Genomic DNA, 12806 nt, shown 5'->3' with positions numbered 1-12806 from the left:
CCCTTTTACCCCCTCCCACCATTCTCTTCCTCCCACCATTCTCTCCCTCCCACCATTCCCTCCCTCCCTCCCACCATTCTCTCCCTCCCTTCATCCCAATATTCTTTCCCTTCCATATTCTCTTCCTCGCACCATTCTCTCCTACCATTCGCTCCCTCCCACCATTCTCTGCCTCCCACCATTCTCTCCCTCCCTCCCATCATTTTCTCCCTCCCACCCACCCACCATTCTCACCCACCCACCATTCTCCCTCCCTCATGATTCTCTCCCACCATTCTCTCCATCCCACCTCACCATTCTCTCCCACTCACCCACTATCCTCTCCCACCCACCATCCTCTCCATCCCTCTCACTCACCAACTATTCTCTCCCTCCCACCTGTGGTGATGTGCTGGTGAATAGTATTGTACATAGCTCATAATGCAACCTCCAACCAGCTGGTGGCGTCAGACCTTGGTCGCGTGACATTGGACACTCGTCAGTTGGTGATAGGATCTACAACAGGACAGTCGCACTTAGAATAGCTCCTAAGGAATTCAAGTAACTTTGCATATGTATATATATATATTTCTATTAGTTATCCTTCCACGTGTTTGACAAAAAACCATCGTGCTAGTTGAACACATGTATAGTCTATGTATCCTTATGAACGGTGGCACCACAGAACACAACATGGTACCAGGAGTGTTGAACACAAAGGTAACAGCATAAAAGACTAAGTAAAACCAGCCGAAGAACAAAACAAAAGGAAGATTCTTCAACTGACCTGATGAACTACAGCTAAGTGCAACTCAACATAGTGAATGACGGTGAAGCTCGAGATAGAAGGTTTAAAGGCATTCCACCAGCTTCAAGTCTCAGGTAATCTAGACGAAAACTGGTGCATCTTCAAACAGCAGTGTGGACTCTATGTCTTTGCCCTTGGCCTCCAGGCGCAGCTTGATGAGAGGCACATTGCATTGCTGCTCACTGCAGCAGGTCCTCAAGCAATCGCTATCTACAATACCTTCGCTTTTGATAGCGAAGAGGAAAGCAGGAGATACGATGAGGTGATAAATCACTTCGATCGGCACAGCCCTCTGAAAAAGAACAAAACATTTCAAAGATACCTATTTCTTATGCGCACCAAAAAGGCTGATGAATCGTTTGACAGTTTTGCGACAGATTTGAGGTTGAAGGCCGAATCTTGCAATTTTGATCATCTGCAGTCGTCACTGATCCGGGACCAAATAGTATTTGACAGGTGAAAGAATGTGCTCCATGAAAGATTATTGCATGAAGACAACCTCACACTCGATAATGCCATCAAAATCTGCCAGGCCAGTGAGGTGGCTGCACAGCAGATCAGTAGGCTCAGTTTAAAAAATGTTGGTGCTGATCTCAAAGAAGACACTGGCCGTCATAAGCTCTGTGATGCAGTCGGAAAAAAAAAGTGCTCTCAGTGCGGGCGGCCATTTTAAAAGCACTGTGGCGCGGTTAAAAATGAAACTGTCTCAGTGTGGGTGGCATATTTGAGCGCATTGTTACGCAGCCTCACGAAACATGGTCTCGATGCGAGTGCCCATTTTGGGCGGCCAACCAGATCCGCCATTTTGTGCCAGAAGTGCGGCAACAGACATTTGCCAGAGCAATGTCCTGCACTTGGAAAAGTTTGTTATGAGTGTGACAGGGTGGGTCATATTGAGAGGCAATACATCATACTTCCGATGGTTGAGTAGATAGAATCGCTGAGTGTGGATCAATGCATCGAAGACCGGGCTGATGTGCCCATGATCTCAGAAAGGGACACAAAGGGCTCGACTGGCCAAAGCAAACAATGTTCTCTCACAATCTGCAGCCACAGTGAGGCAAATGAGGGACCATAGAGGACAATCCCGCAACTGATTAATGGCATACCAATCAACTGTAAGCTCGACACGGGAGCAAGGGCTAATCTGATCCCACTGTCAGTGGTGGAACGCCTGAAAGTCAAGTCTACAATGGCTTGTAGGCAGTACACTGCTCCGCTGAAGGACAGTGGGAATCGCTCATTGGAGTGGCAGCCTGTGAACACCTTGGGCTCATCAAGCAGGTGTACATGGCAGACAGCATGGCACCCTGCCGATATATCTCTGTTGAGCCCACCGTGAAGGACTATCCGGAGGTGTTTCAAAGATTTGGCACCCTGTCATTCACATATTGTATCCAGCTAAAGGTGCATGCACCCTGACGTGTGCCTGCTCTGCTGAAGGACAAGGTGAAGCTCGAGCTGCAAAGAATGATGATTTTGGGAGTCATCAGACGCATCGAGGAGCCCACCGACTGGCTCAACCCTGTGGTGTGTGTAAAAAAGTGGAATGGTGGCCTGAGGATCTGTATGGACCCCAAGGATCTCAACCGAAAGGGAGCATTACCCGATCCCGAAGAGGAAAGGAATAGCTTGCAAAATAGCTGGAGCGACGTGTTTCATCGCAATGCTTCGGCAGCTGAAGCTCCACAACGCGAGCACCAGGTTGTGTACGTTCAACACACCCTTTGGGCGCTACTGCTTCCTGCGAATGCCGTTCGGCATAATTTCAGCATCTGAAATCTTCCATCGTGCCATGAAACACGTAGTAGAAGAATTACCAGGCATCCACGTCTACGTTGATGATATCATCATCTGGGGGTCCACACATGAAGACCATGATGAAAGGCTGCTGCAAGTTCTGCAAAGGGTAAGCAATAATGGCCTCAAGCTTAATCAGACCAAGTGCCAAATCGGGGTGGATACTATCATATTCTTAGGAGATGGGCTATCGGCAAAAGGTGTGCAGCCGGATGGTGAAAAAATTAAGGCCATTCTAATGGTGCCTCGGCCCACAGACAAAAAAGGCGTCTTACGTGTATTTGGCATGATACATTTTGTGGGCAAATTGATTCCTAATCTGGCCTCCAAAACATCCCAGTTGCGAGACTCAATAAAGAAGGACGTAGTAGCACTGCATAGGGTCAACTCCACCTCCACGTGCGCAAGGCTCAGCCTGACGCAACTAAAAGTGGTACATAGAGCCCACTTAACATGAACTCGTATGAGTAGGTTCTTCCTGGAGGTGGAGGACAGATGTGAACGGTGCCAAGGAGGCCCGACCAACCACGCCCACATGTTCTGGTCTTGCCCCAGACTTGTAGAGTACTGGACAGCCTTCTTTGAGGCAATGTTCAAAGTGGTGGAGGTGAGGGTGGAGCCATGCCCGAAAGTAGCGGTCTTCGGGGTTTCAGACCAGCCAGATCTATTTCCGGGGAAGAGGGTGGAAGCCCGTGCCTTTGACTCCCTGATCGCCCGCTGTAGAATTCTCTTCGACTGGCGGTCAGCAGCACCACCCAAAGCTGCAGACTGGCTGTCCGACCTCTCGGAATCTCTCCAAATGGAGAAAATCAAATTCGCCATCCGAGGGTCAGACGACGGCTTCCACAGAACGTGGGAGCCATTCACCCAATTGTTCCGGGACCTGTATTGTGGCCAACAAACAAGCAGAAGAATAGCCAGGTAGCCAAGAACCAGGGGAAAGCAGCCAAAGCATGAGAGGGAGAGATAGACCAGGAGAGGGGGGGACTGCTCACTCTAAGAGGAAGGAAAGGTGAACCACAGGGGGTGACGGGAGGAGGGAAGAGACAGGGAACAATAGAGGAGAGCCAGGGAGGTGGGGGGGGGGGGGTGGGGCGGGGTAGGTAGGGAAACGTTAACTAACTTGACATCCACAGGAACAGAGAAAAAGGAGAATACAGGCGGAAGACGGGAGGGCCGGCTGAAGCGGTAGAGTGCACGAGAAGACAATGGCGACAAAATCCATCCGGGAGAAGCAAGGGGCAACACTGGCACCAGACCCATTCGAGGATTGCCCTCCGGAATTGTCTCTCCGGCACAAACAGATGCCTACTTTTATATATATATATATATATATATATATCATATCCTGTACACATAACAGCAAATATACTTTGTTCAAAAATCCAATAAAAAACACTTACGTAAAAAAAGGATGTAGTCTTTAGTTGGTCTCCCAAACACGAGCAGGAGTGGTAGGCGCTGCGAATCGCGCTACCGTCAGCGTCAGTCATCGCCTTCTTTGACCCGACAAAAAAGATGAAGATCTCGATTGATGCATCTCAGGATGGCCTTGGCGTGGTGCTTCTGCAGCAAGGTGCAGACGACAGTTTACTGCTGGGGGCATACTCGTCGGGTGCAATGACCAAAACAGAGCGCGGGTATGCGCAGATTGAAAAGGAATGCCTTGAGCTGGTCCTGGTCTAGAAAAGTTCCATGATTATGTGTACAGGCTGCCTACGTTCCTGGTGGAGACTGACCACAGGCCACTCGTATCCATGGTGCAAAATCATTTGTGTCAAATGTTCCCAAGAATACAACGCCTTATGATGAAGCTCCAGCGCTACGACTTTGACCTCATACTTTCATAGAACATAGAACAGTACAGCACAGAACAGGCCCTTCGGCCCTCAATGTTGTGCCGAGCCATGATCACCCTACTCAAACCCACGTATCCACCCTATACCCGTAACCCAACAACCCCCCCTTAACCTTACTTTTTTTATTAGGACACTACGGGCAATTTAGCATGGCCAATCCACCTAACCCGCACATCTTTGGACTGTGGGAGGAAACCGGAGCACCCGGAGGAAACCCATGCACACAGGGGGAGGACGTGCAGACTCCACACAGACAGTGACCCAGCCGGGAATCGAACCTGGGACCCTGGAGCTGTGAAGCATTTATGCTAACCACCATGCTACCCTGCTGCCCCTAACGGCAGGTAAGTACTTTGCAGTAGCTGACATGCTGTCTCTCGAGCCACGGGTGACAATGAGGTACGCCTGGTGGATCACGGTATTCAGCTTCATGTCAATCAATGCCGACAGAGCAAATGGCTTCTTCAAAAAAGGAGGCAGAAAGAGGTTTATGACAGGGTTACTAGGAAACTTCAGCCATTGCAGTCAGGGGACACTGTCAGAATCGAGCATGCCAACAGAAATGGATGGCTAAAACAGACCAAGGTTGTGCAACAGCTATCTCCACAGTTGTTTATGGTCATCACTGAGGATGGTTCAGTCCTGCGAAGGAACCGAAGGGCATTACTAAACGTGCAACAGGCCTTCGTGCTGAATCCAGTGAAGGAGCTGGGGTGCAATACCAAATCTGATGAAGACACGAATACACACAGCGGAACCAGTGATCAGTGCCGAATCCGCAGCAGTAAATGTAGAAAGAGCAGAAACACCAGCACCAGAAGAGGGCACGTTCACCAGTCAGCCAATACTCAGAAGGTTGAACAGATTGCGGTGCAAGCCGGATAGACAGAACTTACAACAACATATGTTTAAAACCATCATGTATTTGTAAATATCAATACAAATAATTTTTCTGTATATCACAAATAATGTTTCTGTATATAAATGTTGACATCTCCAAAGGAAGGGGGATGTGGTGCTATGTTGGTGAATAATATTGCACATAGTAATGTGACCTCCAACCAGCTGGTGGCATCAGACCTTGGTCACATGACGTGGAACACTCGGCAGTTGGTGTTAAGGAGTATAACAGGACAGTCACACTTAGAGTAGCTCCCAAGGAATTCAAAATACTTTGTGTATATATATATAAATATATATATTTCTGTCAGTTATCCTTCCACGTGTTTCACAATAAATCATCATGCTCGTGGGACACATGTATGTTCTGGTGTAGCCTTATGAACAGTGGCACCACAGAATACAACACCACCCACACACCCACCATTTTCTCGCTCCCTCCCACCTCCCCTCCCTTGCTCTGCCTTCCTCTCTTTCTCTCCCTCCTCCCCATCCTACATTTCTCTCCTCCCACCTTCCCTTTCTCTCCCACTCTTTCTCCTACTCTCCCTTTCTCTCCCTCCCTTGCTCTTCCTTTCTCCCTTTCTCCCCCTCCCTTTCCCACCCTCCCTTTCTCTCCCACCCCCTCCCTTTCTCTCCCACTCCCACCCTCCCTTTCTCTCCCACCCCCTCTCTTTCTCTCCCACTCCCTTTCTCTCCGTCCCTCCTTTCTTTCCCTCCTCCTCCCACCCTCCCTTTCTCTCCACTTCCCTCCCTCCGTTTTTCTCCCACTCTCTCCCACCCTTTCTCTCCCACCCTCCCTTTCTCTCCCTTCCTTTCTCTCCCACCCTCCCTTTCTCTCCCTCCCTTTCTCTCCCACCTTTCTCTCCCGCCCCCTCCCTTTCTCTCCCACCCTTTCTCTCCCTTTCTCTCCCACCCACCCTTTCTCTCCCACCCTGCCTTTCTCTCCCTCCCTCCCTTTCCATCCCTCCCTCCCTTTCTCTCCCCCCCCCCCCCCTTTCACACCACACCAGAGGCTCATAACATAAGAAATAGGAGCAGGAGTAGGCTATTTGACCCCTTGAGCAGGCTCTGACATTTGCTAAGGCTGATCCGATTGTGGCCTTAACTTCACATTTCTGTCTTCCCCATAACCCTAGACACCTAGACGTCCCGGAATGTGGCGACTAGGGGCTTTTCACAGTAACTTCATTTGAAACCGATTTGTTCCAATCAGCGATTTTCATTTTTCATTTCCTGTGTTAATTAAATATCTGTCTCACTCACCCTCCACTGCTCACTGGGGAGGAGAATTCCAAAGACTAATGATCCTCTTTGCGAAGAAATTCCTCTGTCTGCGAGGGTCTCACCCGCACAACCCGAAGATGTGCAGGGCAGGTGAGTTGGTCACACTAAATTTCCCCTTAATTGGAAAAAAAAGAATTGGATACTCTAAATTTTAAAAAAAGATGGAGGTCAAATCTATACCCAGTACTCCAGGTGTGCTCTCACCAATGTCCTGTACAGCTGTAGCGAGACATTTATACTCTCTCTACCTTGCAATAAAGGCCAACATTCACTTTGCCTTCCTGTTTACTGCCTCGCTACGCTCCGGAGTAAGCAAGAATCATCGAACATGCAGTGTATTCCTACTCGCGTACCGCTTAAACCCTTGTTTCCTAATCCTCACTAATCCATCAGACTGGAATAATCTGTATGGACCTATCCAACTCACGAAGCATGGCTCAATGGGTGACACAGTCATGACTGAGTCAGAATACGTGTGCTTAAGCACATGTTGCTGGGCAACATTCCTCGTGCAGAACTGAGGGAGGGGCCATCTTTCAGCTGGGATCCCAAACTATGTCTGTGCCTGCAACCCCAAGCAAAATACACAATGACACTGTTGGAAGAAAAACAGGGCAGTTCCCTCTGCTCCTGGCCAATATTTATCCTTCAATCAACACTGCTTAAAAACAACAGATAATCTAGTCATTGTCACATAATTGTCAATGGTCTTTCTCTGTGCAAATTAGCTACTGTACAAAAATATTTCATTAGTTGCTTGGCACTTTGGGACATCCTGCGAATGTGAATGGTTCTATATAAATGAAAATCCAACACCACCATAGCATCTAGTAACTGCTATTTGTGGGTCCTTACTGCTTGTCACGTGCAGTAAGGTACTTTAAGGCAGCACGGTAGCATGGTGGTTAGCATCAATGCTTCACAGCTCCAGGGTCCCAGGTTATGTTCCCGGCTGGGTCACTGTCTGTGCGGAGTCTGCACGTCCTCCCTGTGTGTGCGTGGGTTTCCTCCGGGTTCTCCGGTTTCCTCCCACAGTCCAAAGATGTGCGGGTTAGGTGGATTGGCCATGCTAAATTGCCCATAGTGTCCTAAAAAATAACGTTAATGGGGGTTGATGGGTTACTGGTATAGGGTGGATACGTGGGCTTGAGTAGGGTGATCATTGCTCGGCACAACATCGAGGGCCGAAGGGCCTGGTCTGTGCTGTACTGTTCTAATTCTAATTCTAAAAGTTCATTGTAAATCCTGCTGCCCACTGGAAGGACAGCTGGAATGATAGCATCAGACCCATGGCCGCCAGCTCATGCACGGCCGTCCCTGTTGCAGAACAGGTGACAGGAGCATCATGGTTTTAAAATGTTCTTGCAATGAACATTTGATATTTTAACAACAAATAATAAATATTAAATGGGAGGGTAATTGTTTTGGAAACTAAAGTAAATGGCCCAGTTTCAGAACAAAGTTTCAACTTTACCTAAGGAAGGCAGAGAGAGAGAGTGGAAATGTAAATGACATCTACAATCCCTACCGTGCAGAAGGAGGCCATTCCGACCCATCCAGTCTGCACCGAACCTCTGAAAGAACACCTACCTAGGCCCACACCCCTGTTCTATGCCCGGAAATTTAGCGTGGTTAATCCACCTAACATCATAGAATCTCTACAGTGTAGGAGGCCATTTGGCCCATCTAATCTGCACAGACCCTCCGAAGGAGCTCCTCACCCGGACCCGCACTCCCGCCTTATCCGCGTAACCCCACCGAACATTTTTGGACACTATGGGTCAATCCACCTAACCTGCACATCGTTGGACTGTGGGAGGACACCCACACAGACAGGGGGGAGAAAGTGAAAACCCCATACAGACACCCGAGGTCGGAATTGAACCCGGGTCCCTGATGCTGTGATGCAGGAGTGCTAACCACTGTGCCATCCCTTTGAATCACATTGATCTGGCTTCTTTGGGAAATGCGTATTTGCACAAATTGTACAATTTCTATCGTTGAAAGGACGCATTTGGTCTCATTAAGCATTTTCTATAATCATCAAATATTCGGCACCTATTAAATGATCTTACTCCTGGGGTCCTGATTAGTGAACGAGTCTGATTTCAATCTTGAGGCCCACTAAGGTGAAGGAGGCCCATTCATTCGGCCCATTTATTCAATCAGATTTCCTCTCAAGTTGTAAAAGGTGAGGGCTGCAGTGACCTTGATGGCCACTGGAAGCGGGTGTCCTCCTTTTCCACGTGGTGCCAAGTCCACGAAGACATGGCACAGGTGACGGACCGTCTCCTTGTTGAGGTGGAGTCTACTGAGGCACGCGCTGTCCGTCATCGGTTCGAATGACCAGCGACACCTGTATACCTTGGGCCATCACGGGACACCCTCCTGAGTTCCTCCATGTCCTGATGGGGGGCTGGGACTTCAGGGTGTGGGGTGGGACGCGGCACGTGTGCCGCCGCCTCGAGCATCAGCTGACGCTGCTGTTGCTGCCACCTTCTCCGGCGTATGGCTGCCCGACCCAGCAGCAGCACCACTAGGGCAAGTTCTGCTGGGCGTACAATCCCTGTCATGGCGTTCAATATCTGTTAGGAATTGGGAGAGAGTGTTTGACTGACAAACAGCGGCAGCTCCCACCACAGGTATACCCTGTCCAGCAGCCTCATTTTAGAAAGAAAGCTGGCACAAGTAAGATAGCATGCAATGGCTCAGTGGAGGTGCCATTAGATGAGGTAGCTTGTGATGGGCTGAATGGCCTGTATCTCAATTGGAATATTCTATCGTCTATAATGGGAAAGTCGGGAGGAGGTCCGGACGCAAATTCCTCTTCTAGTTAAGCACTAATCAATGGTTCTGATGTTTTCATTGGATGGTTTAAATTTACATATTCAATTCAGGTAGTTTTTAATAACTGGAAACAACTATCTCAATTCGGGTGCGGAGGCAGATGTTGTAGCCTTCGCCTCGTTGATCGTCCGAAGGCGGATCCTGATAGGCTGGAGAGCAACCCCTCCACCCTGTGCCCTGGCGTGGTGGGGGGGCCTGTTGGAATTCTTAACTCTTGAGAAATGAAAATGAAATGAAAATCGCTTATTGTCGCAAGTAGGCTTCAAATGAAGTTACTGTGAAAAACCCCGAGTCGCCACATTCCGGCGCCTGTTCGGTGGGGGAGGGGGGGGGGGGGGCTGGTACGGGAATTGAACCGTGCTGCTGGCCTACTTTCAAGGCCAGCTATTTAGCCCTGTGTGCTGAACTAAGGGGAAAGATGGAGGGGTTCAACAATTCATGGGCGTTATTCATTATGCACTTTCAAGAATTGGATTACATTGAACACTGGGCGGGGGTCGGGGGGGGAGGTTGGGGGGGAGGGGGACTGCATATGTTAATGATGATTATGGGTGATTCCTAATTCCTTTTTATTTTTCCTGTTTATGTTAACATGTGGGCTGTTGTGTGGTGGTTGGTGTTAGGATGGGATTGTTGTTTTTGTTATGGGGATTGACATTCTTTTTGTTACTGCTTCGGGGCTGGTTTAGCACAGTGGACTAAATAGCTGACTTGTAATGCAGAACAAGGCAGCAGCGGGGGTTTTATTCCTGTACTGGCCTCCCCAAACAGGTGCCAGAATGTGGTGACTAGGGGCTTTTCACAGTAACTTCATTGAAGCCTACTTGTGGCAATAAGCGATTATTATTATTTGTTGGTGCGTGTAAATTTGGAAGTAAATGTGAAAAAGGAGAACAAAAATATTTTTAAAATACATAACTCAATAAAAATAACTTGAGTCTATAAAAATAGGGTGGCACAGTGGTTATCAATGTTGCTTCACGGCACCAGGGTTTTCTCTGGGTGCTCTGGTTTCCTCCCACATTCCAAAGGTTGTGGATTGGCCATGCTAAAATTGCCACTTACTGTCCAGGGATGTGCAGGTTAGGTGGATTGGCCATGCTAAAATTGCCCCTTACTGTCCAGCGATGTGCAGGTTAGGTGGATTGGCCATGCTAAAATTGCCCCTTACTGTCCAGGGATGTGCAGGTTAGGTGGATTGGCCATGCTAAATTTGCCCCTTACTGTCCAGGGATGTGCAGGTTAGGTGGATTGGCCATGCTAAAATTGCCCCTTACTGTCCAGGGATGTGCAGGTTAGGTGGAGTGGCCATGCTAAAATTGCCCCTTTCTGTCCAGGGATGTGCAGGTTAGGTAGGGTTACGGGGATGGGGCGGGGGAATGGGCCTAGATGGGTTGCTCTTTCGGAGGGTCGATGCAGCCACGATGGGCCGAATGGCCTCCTTCTGCACTGTCGGGTTTCTATGGAACACTGGGTGAGCCTCAACTGGAGCGTTGTGACTGGTGATATGCATCACTGTAAATACACAAGGGGTTAATGTAAATACACTACAACTAAGTAAACACTAGAGGGAGCACCAGAGATGTTATCACATGCAGACATACAGCTAATGAACACATAGAATATTTATCCTTCAATCAACACTGCTTAAAAACAACAGATAATTTAGTGATTGTCACATAATTGTCAATGATCTTTCTATGTACAAATTAGCTACTGTACAAAAATATTTCATTAGTTGCTTGGCACTTTGGGACATCCTGCGAATGTGAATGGTTCTATATAAATGAAAATCCAACACCACCATAGCATCTTGTAACTGCTATTTGTGGGTCCTTACTGTTTATCACGTGCAGTCACAACCAATGGGCAGTCAAGACAGCCAGAGGTGACACTACCACAAGAAGGCATTATGTAACCCATATAAAAGGACAGGGCACACATCCTCTTTCTCTTTCCACAGGTGACACTTAGAGAGAAGGACAGGGGCAGATCAGAAGCATCACCTCCAACACGTGGCTTGGAGCAGACTGGTTAGATAGCCTGAGTGACTATAGCAAGATTAGCAGGAGAGTCAAACTCAAGTAGGAGAATTGTTAACTGTTCAATAAATGTGTTAAACCTATCTCCAAGTCTGAACCTGCCTTTGTCAGAGCATACATCAAGGAAGCAGCTTATGCTACATGAGGAAGCAGAACACAACAGTGACCAGTGCACCACACCTCAGGAAGGTGGCCAAGGCATTGGAGAGGGTGCAGAAAACATTCGCGAGACTGATTCCAGGGACGAGGGACCTCAGATGCATGGATAGATTGGAGAGGCTGTGGCTGTTCCCTCCCCTCCCCCACCCTACCCCCTGCTGTAGACGAGAAGGTCGAAAAGAAATGTGATAGAGGTGTCCAAAAGTCATGAGGTGTCTGGACAGAGTTGGGAAGAAAGTGTTGCCATTGCCAGAAGCATAGAGAACCAGAGGGCCCAACTTTAAGAGGATTTGACAAAAGAAACAATAGTGTCATGAGAGGGAACCTTTTGGTCGCAGGGAGTGGCTAGATCTGAAATGCACTGCTCGAGATTGCATTGGAGGCAGGGTCAACTGAGGCATTCAAGAGGGAAGTGGATAAGCAGCTGAGGGGAAATTAGTTCCAAGGTTACCAGGAAAAAGCAGAAGAATGTCACTAGGCGAGTTGCTGTACAGAGTACCGACATGGATACAAGGGGCCAAGTGACCTCTTTCTTCGACATGAGCCGATCGCGTTTCTTTTCTGGACTGATTTTGAGGCCAAGGTGCTGTCCGGCAGAGAAATACAACCTCCCCCATCCTATTTTCCACCTCCCTCACCCCTTTGCGGAGTTACTTTCATGAATCTCATTGCAGGAGTTGACGAGGAAGAAGTCCCTGTAACCTGTGATTCCAGTGTCCGCATTATCGGTGGCACTTTGACAAAATCGAATGGCAACGCGGTGGGCAGCGTTTTGAACTTCGAGTGTCCGGATACGCATTACCCGTTCCCAGTGTCAAGTGCAAAGTGCACAAAACGTGGACAATGGTTCAGGTCCTCTCACAGACAAATCACGCCCATTTGCAAAGGTGAGGCTCTGTCCATTCTTTTCCTGCCTTGAGCTGTATCTCTCGTAGCTCTTTCTGTTTCACCCTCCACGCTACGTGGGCATCATTGATTTTTTTTTCTCAGTGCCCCCCCAACTCCCAATTGCTCGAGAAGGTGGTAGTGGCAGTGGCACCACCGTCTGGTACAACTGGCATCGCAGGTCCTTTCATTGAGTGCAAGTGAGTAACCTGCTGGGCAATCTGGCATGGACGAAATGGG

The 12806-nt window shown here is 48.6% G+C and overlaps 1 protein-coding gene across 2 annotated transcripts in view; it reads left to right on the top strand.

Moving 5' to 3' along the window:
* The window catches only part of LOC119976391 (complement factor B-like), a 109570-nt gene that overhangs the window by 1493 nt on the left and 95271 nt on the right, over positions 1-12806 (top strand). For both annotated transcript variants that reach the window (XM_038816904.1, XM_038816903.1), the window contains exon 2: positions 12356-12568. In XM_038816904.1, the coding sequence (XP_038672832.1) occupies positions 12356-12568 (213 nt within the window). The remainder of the gene's footprint in view (positions 1-12355; positions 12569-12806) is intronic.

Source organism: Scyliorhinus canicula, chromosome 13 (genome assembly GCF_902713615.1).
Source record: "Scyliorhinus canicula chromosome 13, sScyCan1.1, whole genome shotgun sequence".
Taxonomy (NCBI): domain Eukaryota; kingdom Metazoa; phylum Chordata; class Chondrichthyes; order Carcharhiniformes; family Scyliorhinidae; genus Scyliorhinus; species Scyliorhinus canicula.
This window is presented reverse-complemented; position numbering and strand designations above follow the sequence as displayed.